The 14,070-nt window shown below is 40.4% G+C and overlaps 1 protein-coding gene across 1 annotated transcript; it reads right to left on the bottom strand.

Annotated features, from left to right (window-relative positions):
* Positions 1-11,624: 11,624 nt before the first annotated feature.
* On the bottom strand, positions 11,625-14,048 carry LOC122939995 (transcription factor Adf-1-like). Its single transcript, XM_044296272.1, has 3 exons — positions 12,603-14,048; positions 12,119-12,281; positions 11,625-12,037 (listed from the first exon to the last, which is right to left on the bottom strand). Exons 1-3 carry the CDS (start codon positions 12,790-12,792, stop codon positions 11,680-11,682), a joined length of 711 nt encoding a protein of 236 aa, XP_044152207.1. The 5' UTR covers positions 12,793-14,048; the 3' UTR covers positions 11,625-11,679.
* Positions 14,049-14,070: the final 22 nt, after the last annotated feature.

A 14,070-nucleotide genomic window follows, 5' to 3' on the forward strand; every position in this document is an offset into this window, starting at 1 on the left:
CAGATCAGAATATACAAAACACCTACCAAACTATAATTGTAAGTATAAGACAACCTAAGATAATGAAGCTACAATAAATACCATTCACTAAAGACCCAAATAATAAAGCTGTGACTAAATATGACATAGTCACCAGATTCCCCACCTAAATCAAACAATTTGACTTCAAGTAACAAATAACACTTGATAAAAAAAAGGGGGGGAAAAACGCACTGTAACCGCATATTTGCAAAAGAACCGCAAGCACTAAATAGCGGAAGAACAGTGAGCATAAATCTAGGGATGAGATCCAAGACATATATGGATCTTTTATAATAGTAATACAGATTACTCCTAACAAGAAATATAGAACAACACAAATAATGTGAACAAACATCAGTTCATTTCTATTTTTATTTTCATTTTTATTCATTTTTATCTATTTTTACTTTTATATGCATCCCAGTCTCATTTCATTTTTTCTACATACTAAATCCAGACCAGGATTTAAACAAACCAAATCCAAACCAGGATTTACAAGCAACTCAATCAAATTGAAGGCAACGCCCCTTAAAGCAAACAGCATTTAAATCCTCACTCGCTCCTGATACAACACAAACCACTGAGGAAGGGACCAAAAGTGTCCCGAAACGCGTCTGGTCTAAGGAAGCAGTGAGGACGAAAGGATATCCACCACTTGGAATTATTTAACTTCCGCAAAGAACATATTCTTCTCAGCGAGAATCTTTTCAAATACCCCGCAGCAAAGGAGATTGGCCAATCAGGAACCACATCACCGTGTGACGTTGACCCGCATCATCATCACGTGCAGCATCACATGGTAAGGCGAGAGATCACGTGGGACGCCACGCAGGTCCTTGCACAAAGGAGTACACCGTAACGGAAGAAGAGGGGTAAAGTACAACCTTCTAATTACTAAGTATTCCATTAAACAGGACGAATATATGAATAGACTGCACCGGGAAACTATATAATATATAAAAGACTACTTCCATATATATTCTATATATATTACCAGCAAGGTACCGTCTCTACCATTAAAGGGCGGATGTTCCAATATTGGTAAATCCAACGAGTAGAAGAACAAGCAATGCAGATTCCCTACCAGTAAATATCTGACATTGTTCTTAATATCACTCACACCATTATATTCTATAATCAGTACTGATTATCCAATTTTTTATTATATTTTTTATCGTGCACAATATATATTTGAGTGAACCAGCACCAATTTTGCACTATTTTCTCATCTTATTTCCTTTTTTTTTCACGCTTTTCTACTATTTTCACGATTACTTTTGCATCAAAAACATACTGGATTACCTTTTACTTACAAGGTCACTGTACATGGACTGAAGAATACAAATACTCCAGAAAAACATCCCAACTATATGACTCTATATTCCAGGACTCATTGAATAGACTCTTTCAATATTCTGAACACCAGATACAACTTTATTTTTATTTATTTTTTCTTTTACCTATTTCTCTCATTTTTATTATATCTTTTAACATATGTCCAGATAATTTTTTATACATATAAACAATTAAAAATTAAAAATATAATTAAATAAGCCAATCGAATACCTAACTGTAACTAATAAATACTATTTATCCAACCAAATGTGAGTGTGCCATCACAATTCTGTTTTCCAATACAATACATTCTCGCGGTTTTTAGGTGTACCGGTGATTGAGCACCTCCATCCATATTGACCAATCGGTGAGCCTCAGTAACACTTCTAATTGCATCTAATTTATTGCGTCTCCTGCCCAAATTGTGCCCAGTTACATTCACACAAAGGCATTGGGAACTGTCAGGCACATTCATCAGATTACTGTCCAGTTCCCACTACTCAGATCACTAGGGAAAGCCCTGGGCGGGCACTGAATCATCGAGGAATGCTGGGAGATTCCCCCCTTCCTATGCAAAATGTCACAGTGGTGTGCAGAGACTGACTGCTGTAGTAACATGATGTCGATATAGATAGCCTATCATTATGCTGTGTCCTAAACAAGGAATGGTGGGCCCCGGATGAAAATTTGAAAGGCAAGTATGATACAAAGACTTCTTTAAAAAGAAAATTAAAAAATATCATAGTATATCTTTATGGTTAACTAGTTATTCCGATAGAGAGCTCCACATCCTCCATAAAATAACATTTTTTTTATGCAGTCACCACTAGAGGGAGGCCAGGAGCTTACTGCATACACATTGAACTCAATAATATTGTGTGCAGTAAGCTCTATCTAGTGGCAGCGACAAGAAACCAGAATTTTTTAATTTAACTATTTCTATACAAATTTAGACCTCTGTGTCATAAATACATACAGTGTCTTCCCAAAGTATTTATCCCCCTTGACTTTTTTCGTATTTTGGTGCCTCACAACCTCATGGATTGTATGAGGATTTGCATCATTTCATTTACAGAACATGGCCACAATTTTGAAGATTTCTTTTTTTTTTTTTATTGTGAAGCATACAACAAATAGGACAAAATAACAGAAAAGGTCAATGTGCATAACTATTCACCCCCCTAAAGTCAATACTTTTGTAGAGCCACCTTTTGTGGCAATCACAGCTCCAAGTCCCTTTGGATAAGTCTCTATGAGCTTGCCACATCTTACCAATGGGATTTTGGCCCATTCCTCCTTGCAAAACTGCTCCAGCTCCTTCAAGTTGGATGTTCTGCACTTGTGAACAGCAATCTTTAAGTCTGACCACAGATTTTCTATTGGATTGAGATCTGGACTTTGACTATTATCTTTGGCCATTCCAACACGTATACATGTTTCCCCTTAAACCACTCGTGTTGCTCTAGCAGTGTGTTTGGGGGCATTGTCCTGCTGGAAGGTGAACCTCCGTCCTAGCCTCAGATTACGCACAGGTTTTGCTCAAGAATATCCCAGTATTTAGCACCATCCCTCTTTCCCTCAACTCTGACCAGTTTCTCAGTCCCAGCTGCTGAAAAACCTCCCCACAGCATGATGCTGCCACCACCATGTTTCACTGTGGGGATGGTGTTCTTTGGGTGATGTGATGTGTTTGGTTTGCGCCAGACATAGCGTTTTCTTTGATGGCCGAAAAATTTACATTTTAGGCTCATCAGACCAGAGCACCTTCCTCCATACATTTTGGGAGTCTCCCACATGCCTTTTCGCAAACTCACACCGTGCCTTTTTGTTTTTACCTGAAAGTAATGGCTTTCTATTGGCCACTCCGCCATAAAACCCAACTCTATGGTTGTGTGCATGGTTGTGTGCATGAGGCCTATTGTGTTCTGATCCATCACATAAAATTCAGATTAATAAAACATTGAACTTAAGGCTGTAATGTAACAAAATACGAAAAAAGTCAAAGGGGTGAATACTTTTGCAAGGCAATGTAGCTCCAACCACAAAAAAAAATCTATAAATCAGCACAGAATGTTGGGCCTAATAACAAAAATATGGCATGGAGATTCATTTTTAGTTTCTCAATAAACTCTCTCAGCTGTTTAATAGGGTACAAGTCACCCCCAACAGTTCTAATGACCTACTTAGACCATAGATGGATACATCTGCCCAATCATTTTTAAGCTTTGCATGTTATCTTCTACACCCCCCTCCCAAATGGAGACATCAAAGGTTTTCTTACGTATCTTGAGAGCTTTGGAGACATTTAAAGATTTCCTGCAATTTTTTGATTATTTCATATTTAGTTCCATAAAAAGTGAAATATGCACTTGATGAATACAGAGCTCAAGGCTCTATGTAAGAGCTTCTCTTCCAAAATCATTTTCTTGTAATGCTCCTCTAGTTCCATTGTTCCGTTACTTATTCATAAGGACGGTTCTCTGAAGATTTTAGACCATTCATTGCTTTGTGGGGGAAAACAATTTGGGCAGCATAAAAGGGCATTATTTTCACAGGATTGTCTTCATATTCATACATTGCTTTGCAAAATACAGTCCCACTTATCTGACTGTGATATACATAGAACTAAAAGGGGTAAAATAAGTGAACCCTCAATCTGTGTTAACGCGCTGAACATCTTTCAGAGGCATGTCCCTTGAGACCTTGGATCTCCTTGTACTTGCCTAAGCTGGCCTTCTTATTAGGTTATGGAATTTGGCTATTGGGATTTTTTTTTTTTTTTTTTTTTCTCTATTCACTGACATGGGCCACTGAGGTCAGTCGATAAAACCTAGATCCCCATGGTGGTCCCATTCATCTCACAGTAGAGTTAAAGTCAGGATCCTCTGCCATCAACACCAACTGAGGTAAATTTGGTGAAGAAGAGTTCACAAAAGTTGAAATCTTTACAATAAATAAGTCGATTCTTGGTGATCTCAGGCTTCTATGTGGCTGCTAGGCTTCAAATGAACAATTCTTCTGTTGATGTTGACTCCAGAAGTACATGCTTGGTAACCACAGGCCTCCAGGCTTGTACTTGGCTATAGCCACCCAATTAGAAAGGCTTTGGATGTTCAGTTGCAACCAGAACTTTGTTGTGTTTTGAGAGGGCAGGTAGGTTCTACACAGTACAGAATTTGGTGGTCTTTACCCTAAAGTTGCGATGTTGAGCTGTTGTTTAACCCCTTAAGGACACAGCCTTTTTCACCTCAAGGACCAGGCCATTTTTTGCTAATCTGACCAGTGTCACTTTAAGTGGTGATAACTTTAAAACGCTTTGACTTATCCAGGCCATTCTGAGATAGTTTTTTCGTCACATATTGTACTTCATGACACTGGTAAAATGAAGTAAAAAATAATAAAAAATGTAAAATAAATACCAAATTTAGCAAAAATTTGAAAAAAAAAGCAAATTTCCAAGTTTCAATTTCTCTACTTCTATAATACATAGTAATACCTCCAATACTTTACATTCCCCATATGTCTACTTCATGTTTGGATCATTTTTGGAATGATATTTTATTTTTTGGGGATGTTACAAGGCTTAGAAGTTTAGAAGCAAATCTTGAAATTTTCAAAAACCCAATTTTTAGGGACCAGTTCAGGTCTGAAGTCACTTTGCGCGGCTTACATAATAGAAACCACCCAAAAATGACCCCATTCTAGAAACTACACCCCTCAAGGTATTGAAAATCGATTTTACAAACATCGTTAACCCTTTAGGTGTTGAACAAGAATTAATGGAAAATAGAGATAATTTAAAAATTTCCCTTTTTTGGCAGATTTTTCCATTTTTAATATTTTTTTTAAGTTGCAAAGCAAGGGTTAACAGCCAAACAAAACTCTATTTATGGCCCTGATTCTGTAGTTTACAGAAACACCCCACATGTGATCATAATCTACTGTACGGGCACACGGTAGGGTGCAGAATGTAAGGAATGCCATATGGTTTTTGGAAGGCAGATTTTGCTGGACTGTTTTTTTTTTTTTTTTTTTTTTTTTTTTTTTTTTTTTTACACCATGTCCCATTTGAAGCCCCCCTGATGCACCCCTAGAGTAGAAACTCCCTAAAAGTGACCACATTTTAGAAACTATGGGATAGGGTGGAAGTTCTGTTGGTACTAGTTTAGGGTACATATGATTTTTGGTTGCTCTATATTACACTTTTTGTGAGGCAAGGTAACAAGAAATAACTGTTTTGGCACAGTTTTTATTTTTTGTTATTTACAACATTCATCTGACAGGTTAGATCATGTGGTATTTTTATAGACCAGGTTGTCACAGACGCGGCGATACCTGATATGACAACTTTTTTTTTATTTATGCAAGTTTTACACAATGATTTCATTTTTGAAGCAAAAAAAATCATGTTTTAGTGTTTCCATAGTCTGAGAGACATAATTTTTTCAGTTTTTGGGCGAGGGTATGATTTTTGCGGGATGAGCTGACGGTTTGATTGGCATTTTGGGGTGCGTGTGACTTTTTGATCGCTTGCTATTACACTTTTTGTGATGTAAGGTGACAAAAATGGTTTATTTAGCACAGTTTTTATTTTAAAGTTTTTACGGTGTTCATCTGAGGGGTTAGGTCATGTGATATTTTTATAGAGCCGATCGATACGGATGCAGCGATACCTACTATATATAAAAAAAAAAATATTTATGTAAGTTTTACACAATAATATAATTTTTGAAACAAAAAAAAATGTTTTAGTGTCTCCATATTCTGAGAGCCGTAGTTTTTTCGTTTTTTGGGCGATTATCTTAGGTAGGGTCTCATTTTTTTTGCGGGATGAGATGACAGTTTGATTGGCACTATTTTGGGGTGCATATGAATTTTTGATCGCTTGCTATTACACTTTTTATGATGTAAGGTGACAAAAAATTGTTTATTTAGCAGTTTTTATTTTTTACGGTGTTCATCTGAGGGGTTAGGTCATGTGATATTTTTATAGAGCTGGTCAATACGGACGTGGCGATACATAAATAAAAAAAATGTATACATATTAAGTATCGCCACGTCCGTATCGACCAGCTCTATAAAAATATCACATGACCTAACCCCTCAGATGAACACCGTGAAAAACTGTGCTAAATAAACAATTTTTTTGTCACCTTACATCACAAAAAGTACAAATAGCAAGCGATCAAAAAGGTGTTTTCCCATCAAAATAGTACCAATCTAACTGTCACCTCATCCCGCCAAAAATGAGCCCCTACCTGAGACAATCACCCAAAAAATAAAAAAAAACGATGGCTCAGAATATGGAGACACTAAAACATAATTTTTTTTGTTTTAAAACTTTGTGTAAAACTTACATAAATAAAAAAAATTTATACATATTAAGTAAGTTTTACACAAAGTTTTAAAACAAAAAAAATTATGTTTTAGTGTCTCCATATTCTGAGCCATCGTTTTTTTTACAAATTTTTTTTTAACTTTATTTGGGGAAAATGACGTTTTTGTTTATTTTTACTTGAAACTTTTAATTTTTTGGGGGGAAAACTTTATTTTTTGTCCTACTTTGGGACTTCAACTTTTGGGGGTCTAATCCCTTTACAATGCATTCCAATACTTCTGTATTGGAATGCATTGGCTGTATGAGTAATACAGTGAGTATTACTCATACAGCTTCTGGCCCGTTGAGATTCAGGTGGCTGGATCTCACAGGAAGGCAGCGCAGATGCCTAAGGAAGGCATCGCGCTGCCTTCCATGCCATCGGGTCCCCCCTACAGCCGCATGGGGACCCGATGACACGCCCGGTCACCGCCGCACCCACAGGTAAAAGACGCAAACCGCAGGTCTGAATTGACCTGCGGTTTGCGGCGATCGCCGACAAGGAGGGGGGTCACGGGACCCCTCCGCGCATTTAGCCAAGGTGCCTGCTCAATGATTTGAGCAGGCATCGGGTTCCGATCACCGCCCGCCGTACCGGTACGTCATGTGTCCTGAAGAGGTTAAGGGCATCTGTCAGCAGATTTGTAGCTTTGAAACTGGCTGACCTGTTGCATGTGCACTTGGCAGCGGAAGTCATCTGCGTTGGTCCCATGTTGATATGTCTACATTGCTTAGAAAAATTAAGTTTTAATATTTGCAAATGAGCCTCTATGTGCAAAGGGGGTGTTGCCATTACACCAAGAAGCTGAGCTCTTTCTGCAACTGCCGCCCCCTCTTCACTTTGATTGCAGTTGGCCTCATTGGCAAATCTTAGCACAGGTCCTACTCTTGTTCGTATTTGTGGATGAGAATAGCCATTTTTTGTTGATGAGGGAGGGAGATACACAGAATGCACATGGAAAGTATCCGTTGTGCACGGGCTGAAAATCAAATACGGCCACGTTCTGCATGTTCCCATGTCACAGGGTCTTCCAACAATAGGAAAACACAGTAAAGTTTCGATAAAAATGTTGGGAAAAAATTGAACACTGGGTAACAGTAGAATTTCAGAGAGAAGTATAAGAGTAAAACAATTTCAGAGAGAAGTATATTACAAAGTTGTTTTTTTATTCATATTCTTGACTATTCCCACTGACGAATACTACAAACAGCCTAAAGTTGTTGAAAGATTTCACGCAAAGGAGACAAAGGAATCTATTCTAAAGTAAAAAATATACAGGGTGGGCCATTTATATGGATACACCTTAATAAAATGGGAATGGTTGGAGATATTAACTTCCTGTTTGTGGCACATTAGTATATGTGAGGGGGGAAACTTTTCAAGATGGGTGGTGACCATGGCGGCCATTTTGAATCCAACTTTAGTTTTTTTTCAATAGGAAGAGGGTCATGTGACACATCAAACTTATTGGGAATTTCACAAGAAAAACAATGATTTCCATATCTACGGCTGAGCTGCAATACCAGACAAGAGTTGGACTGTTTTGAACAAGACATTTTTTCCAGCAATAACCACTTTAAAGGGGTTATCCAAGAGTGAATAACCCACACCGGTGGCCTTCCGGATTGCTCCGTGCCATCTTGGCATCTCCCCTGCCTGCAGAGACACGTAATGCAAGTGGGCAGCGCAGCCGCTTGCTATTGGCTATAACCCCTCTGTCGACAAATTTGTATTTATTTTATGCACTTATACGCTATACTCCACAGCGCTTTACACACAGTAGCATCACACTGTCCCCAATGGGGCTCACAATCTAAGTTCCCTATCATTATATCTTTGGAGTGTGGAAGGAAACCAGAGTACCTGAGGAAACCCACGCAAACACGGGGCGAATATAGAAACTCCATGCAGATGGTCGGATTCGAACCCAGGACCCCAGTGTTAACCACTGAGCAACCGTGCTGCCCACTGTTGATTTCTGCAGGCAGGGGAGATGCTAAGATGTCAACACGTTCTTTTCTTATGTTTTGAGATATTATGGGTCCTCTCATCAATATTTTTCTCTCTAAAGTCAGTTTACAGACCCTTTTAAAATATACTTTTTATTATTTTTACTTAAAATAAATGCCCCTTAGTGGTGGTTTGATGTCATACATAAACTACAGGCCTCAGACCGGCTACTCTTATTGTAGGATAGCATCCGCCACAGTTATGACATACAGACTTACACAGTGTATAATGTGAATTGGAAGGTAGATGGTTGGTGTAGGAAATCTTTCCCTAGTACACACTCTTTTTAACCTTTGCCCAGGGGTCGCCCCTGATGGTGGGGTTCCCTGTCCACGTACCTTCCCTCCTTTCCCTATAACACCCTAACAGTGATAGTGTAGTGTAAACAAATAACATATATACGATGCTGCCACAACATAGATAATTGTTGTACAAAGCAATAGTTGGAGGCCTGTACTCTATGTATGACATAATCAGTATATTTTAAAAGGGTCTGTAAACTGACTAGAGAGAAAAATAGAGATGCTAAGATGGCATGGAGCGATCCGGGAGTTGGGGTCCAGATAAGTATTGTCAATATGGCGGATCTGGGCATTGTGGGTGTGGGGGTATGAAATCGTGGATAACCCAATTAAGGGCAATAAACAGCTCAGACTCTGCTGTGTTAATGGAATTTTTCTGTACGTATATACTCCACCTAAACTGTTGCAGATAATTAAATAATTCAGACAAGCATTGCAAAAAAATCATCCATTTTTTTTCATGGACTTGAAAAGGTTGGTTCTTCGCAATAATTGGATCGCAGTAGTGGATTCTGCAGTTTTCTCTATACAGACAGATGGGCATTTTTCACATGGACAATTCAGAAACTTTTGGGTACACCAACCTGAGTCTGTCAGACTAAATACGGGGAGTGCAGAATTATTAGGCAAATGAGTATTTTGACCACATCATCCTCTTTATGCATGTTGTCTTACTCCAAGCTGTATAGGCTCGAAAGCCTACTACCAATTAAGCATATTAGGTGATGTGCATCTCTGTAATGAGAAGGGGTGTGGTCTAATGACATCAACACCCTATATCAGGTGTGCATAATTATTAGGCAACTTCCTTTCCTTTGGCAAAATGGGTCAAAAGAAGGACTTGACAGGCTCAGAAAAGTCAAAAATAGTGAGATATCTTGCAGAGGGATGCAGCACTCTTAAAATTGCAAAGCTTCTGAAGCGTGATCATCGAACAATCAAGCGTTTCATTCAAAATAGTCATCAGGGTCGCAAGAAGCGTGTGGAAAAACCAAGGCGCAAAATAACTGCCCATGAACTGAGAAAAGTCAAGCGTGCAGCTGCCAAGATGCCACTTGCCACCAGTTTGGCCATATTTCAGAGCTGCAACATCACTGGAGTGCCCAAAAGCACAAGGTGTGCAATACTCAGAGACATGGCCAAGGTAAGAAAGGCTGAAAGACGACCACCACTGAACAAGACACACAAGCTGAAACGTCAAGACTGGGCCAAGAAATATCTCAAGACTGATTTTTCTAAGGTTTTATGGACTGATGAAATGAGAGTGAGTCTTGATGGGCCAGATGGATGGGCCCGTGGCTGGATTGGTAAAGGGCAGAGAGCTCCAGTCCGACTCAGACGCCAGCAAGGTGGAGGTGGAGTACTGGTTTGGGCTGGTATCATCAAAGATGAGCTTGTGGGGCCTTTTCGGGTTGAGGATGGAGTCAAGCTCAACTCCTAGTCCTACTGCCAGTTTCTGGAAGACACCTTCTTCAAGCAGTGGTACAGGAAGAAGTCTGCATCCTTCAAGAAAAACATGATTTTCATGCAGGATAATGCTCCATCACACGCGTCCAAGTACTCCACAGCGTGGCTGGCAAGAAAGGGTATAAAAGAAAAAAATCTAATGACATGGCCTTCTTGTTCACCTGATCTGAACCCCATTGAGAACCTGTGGTCCATCATCAAATGTGAGATTTACAAGGAGGGAAAACAGTACACCTCTCTGAACAGTGTCTGGGAGGCTGTGGTTGCTGCTGCACGCAATGTTGATGGTGAACAGATCAAAACACTGACAGAATCCATGGATGGCAGGCTTTTGAGTGTCCTTGCAAAGAAAGGTGGCTATATTGGTCACTGATTTGTTTTGTTTTTGAAAGTCAGAAATGTATATTTGTGAATGTTGAGATGTTATATTGGTTTCACTGGTAAAAATAAATAATTGAAATGGGTATATATTTGTTTTTTGTTAAGTTGCCTAATAATTATGCACAGTAATAGTCACCTGCACACACAGATATCCCCCTAAAATAGCTAAAACTAAAAACAAACTAAAAACTACTTCCAAAAATATTCAGCTTTGATATTAACGAGTTTTTGGGGTTCATTGAGAACATGGTTGTTGTTCAATAATAAAATTAATCCTCAAAAATACAACTTGCCTAATAATTCTGCACTCCCTGTACTTGTGCACCCTGCTGTTGGGCCACTGCTTAGCAAACATGGTTTGTGGGAGACAACACTCGATTTCCATCATCGTCCAGGTTTGCCTTTGTAACTCTTAATGTATTGATTTGACCTTGACTGCCAGGAAGAGGAAGACATCGCTCTGCTGGAGAGTAGACCAGAAGTGAGAATTTAATTAGACATGGGGGCCGTTCAGGACCGGCATGATTTTGCCAGTCTGTCTCTTTAAGGTTTAGGATGGAAGTACCTCCTAAAGGGCTTGTTCATATTTGCCTACTTCCAACCACATGGGTAAACTCTAGGGTATGTCCTACAGAAGTATGAAGAGGATATAGCAATGAATCCCACCATAATGATGCCAACCTGTCAGGACATTCATCTCCAGTCTGTAGTAAATTGAGGCAGCTGCCAATAAGTGTGTGACACAGGTTTATTGTCTACATATTTGCCCGAGGTGAGGACACAGTCTATTCCATCAGGGGTGTTGAACCCGAGGGCTGCATGTACGTTTTCACGAGCTGCAAAATGTCTATTTGTAAATCAATCTTCTTCTCCTCAGGGACTTTCTTCAAGTAGGGGAGCAGAGACTGGACGAACAAGTAATCTTCATCCTTCTCGTTGTCATTCTTCTTCTTTAGAGAATCAACCATCCCAATAATTTGGCTTTCAAAGTCCCCAAAGCCACTTCCCCCTGACTTACTCCTCTTGGTGCGTGGAGGTTCGGGGATCTGTGACACACGTTCTGGCAATGGACTCTGTGGGGGTTCCGAGTCGCTGCCCTCAGATTTAGGACTTTCCTGAGTGTCCGAAGTTTTTCCAGATGTTCTACAAAATGTAAAAAAATATATAAATTACTTCTAGGAGTTTTGGAAAGTGGAATTTGGCAAACGGGTGGAGGTTACTCACGATCTCCGCATCAAAGTAGATTCCAAGAAGGTTAGCTGGTCGTAGAACATGTATCGTTTCCGTTTTGAAGGCGATGATCCGTTCCTTGCTTCCTTCTTCTGCAGATGTAGCTCCCTTCGGAAACAGTCCTTCAAGGACCTCCACCGAGTTTGGATTTCTTTAGCTGTTATAATGAAACATATTGACGTGCATTACAGAAACAAAGGCAAAACATTCAGGTACGATAGACAATCCAAGGATCTAGAGTCTACACCCATGTCTTAAAGGACACCACTTTTGTGGTTATGGAGTTTCAAACTAGCAGCATTTTTTAGGACTGGGACCATCTTGTTTTAACATGCAGTAGACCAAACAACTTAGATTGTTTGTTTATTTTTTTTGGGGGGAGGGGGGGAGTTGTATTATCTCAATCTGCCACACATTGCTGTGTATAAATGGAGGTGATGTTTCCAGCTATCAGCCTTCTATTATCCCAATGTTTTACCCTTGCAGCTTTTCTCCAGTTGACTACTCTCCTCCCAGCCTGGTACAAGAATGGCGCAGATCTCATCCCAGCATTGCTGCTTTTTGCTGCGGTCGCTGTAGGTGTCCTCCTGCTGGTCGTACACGGCCGGACGCTTCTTAACCTCGCTGATGAGGAGGTCTGTGTCCACAATGAGCCGAGACGACTTCATTTCTAGGCCGATGCTACAACCAGCAATTCTGTCACTGACGCTTGTGGCTGGGGTGTGAAGCTATTATGGGATGTTATCGTCTAGCCAGTGATACTGCTATCTGATGTCACCTGGGCTATGACACTAATATGGTATACGTCTCACCTGGCTAATGCTCCTATAATGGGATGTTGCAGTATTGTCAATGATGCTATTATGGGGTGTTTTCTTGCTGGTTACACTATTATGGGATGGTACTGTACAGTCGGTGACGTTATCAGATTTATAATTTTTTGTCTCAACGGTGACACTATCAATGGATGTTGCAGTCTAGTCAATGACGCGATTATCGGATGTTGCGGTCTGGTCACTGACGCTATTGTTAAATGTTGCAGTCTAGTCACTGACGCAATTATCGGATGTTGTGGTCTGTCACTGACGCAATTAACGGATGTTGCGGTCTGGTCACTGATGCAATTATCGGATGTCGCGGTCTGGTCACTGACGCAATTAACGGATATTGCGGTCTGGTCACTGATGCAATTATCGGATGTCGCGGTCTGGTCACTGACGCAATTATCGTATGTCGCGGTCTGGTCACTGACGCAATTATCGGATGTCGCGGTCTGGTCACTGAAGCAATTATCGGATGTTGCGGTCTGGTCACTGAAGCAATTATCGGATGTCGCGGTCTGGTCACTGAAGCGATTATCGGATGTCGCGGTCTGGTCACTGACACAATTATCGGCTGTCGCAGGTCTAGTCAATGACGCGATTATCGGATGTTGCGGTCTAGTCAATGACGCGATTATCGGATGTTGCGGTCTGGTCACTGACGCTATTGTTAAATGTTGCAGTCTGGTCACTGACGCAATTATCGGATGTTGTGGTCTGTCACTGACGCAATTAACGGATGTTGCGGTCTGGTCACTGAAGCAATTATCGGATGTCGCGGTCTTAGTCCTATACTACTGTCCTATGTTGCCGCTTGCAGTGTGACACTTGCGGCTGGGGTGCCCTACAGTCACTGTATGAGAGCCTGTGTCTAGTCCTCCCCCTTATTTGCCTTCTATGGCTTACAACTAAGATGATAGAACAGGCCACGACCCCCATCCAAAAATGTGGCAATAAGAAGGAAACATAATTGTGGAAGAATCCTGCTGGTCATGCATGTATTCTAATCGCTATTGTAAGGTCACACCCGGCCCAGTGTCTCTATCCCCCTGTACAGCCGTCTGTCCATCGCTCTGTCCACCCTGCTTCAGTGACACAGCAAACACACAGCGCATTTTTCGCCCT

The sequence above is a fragment of the Bufo gargarizans genome, chromosome 6 (genome assembly GCF_014858855.1).
Source record: "Bufo gargarizans isolate SCDJY-AF-19 chromosome 6, ASM1485885v1, whole genome shotgun sequence".
Classification (NCBI taxonomy): Eukaryota; Metazoa; Chordata; class Amphibia; order Anura; family Bufonidae; genus Bufo; species Bufo gargarizans.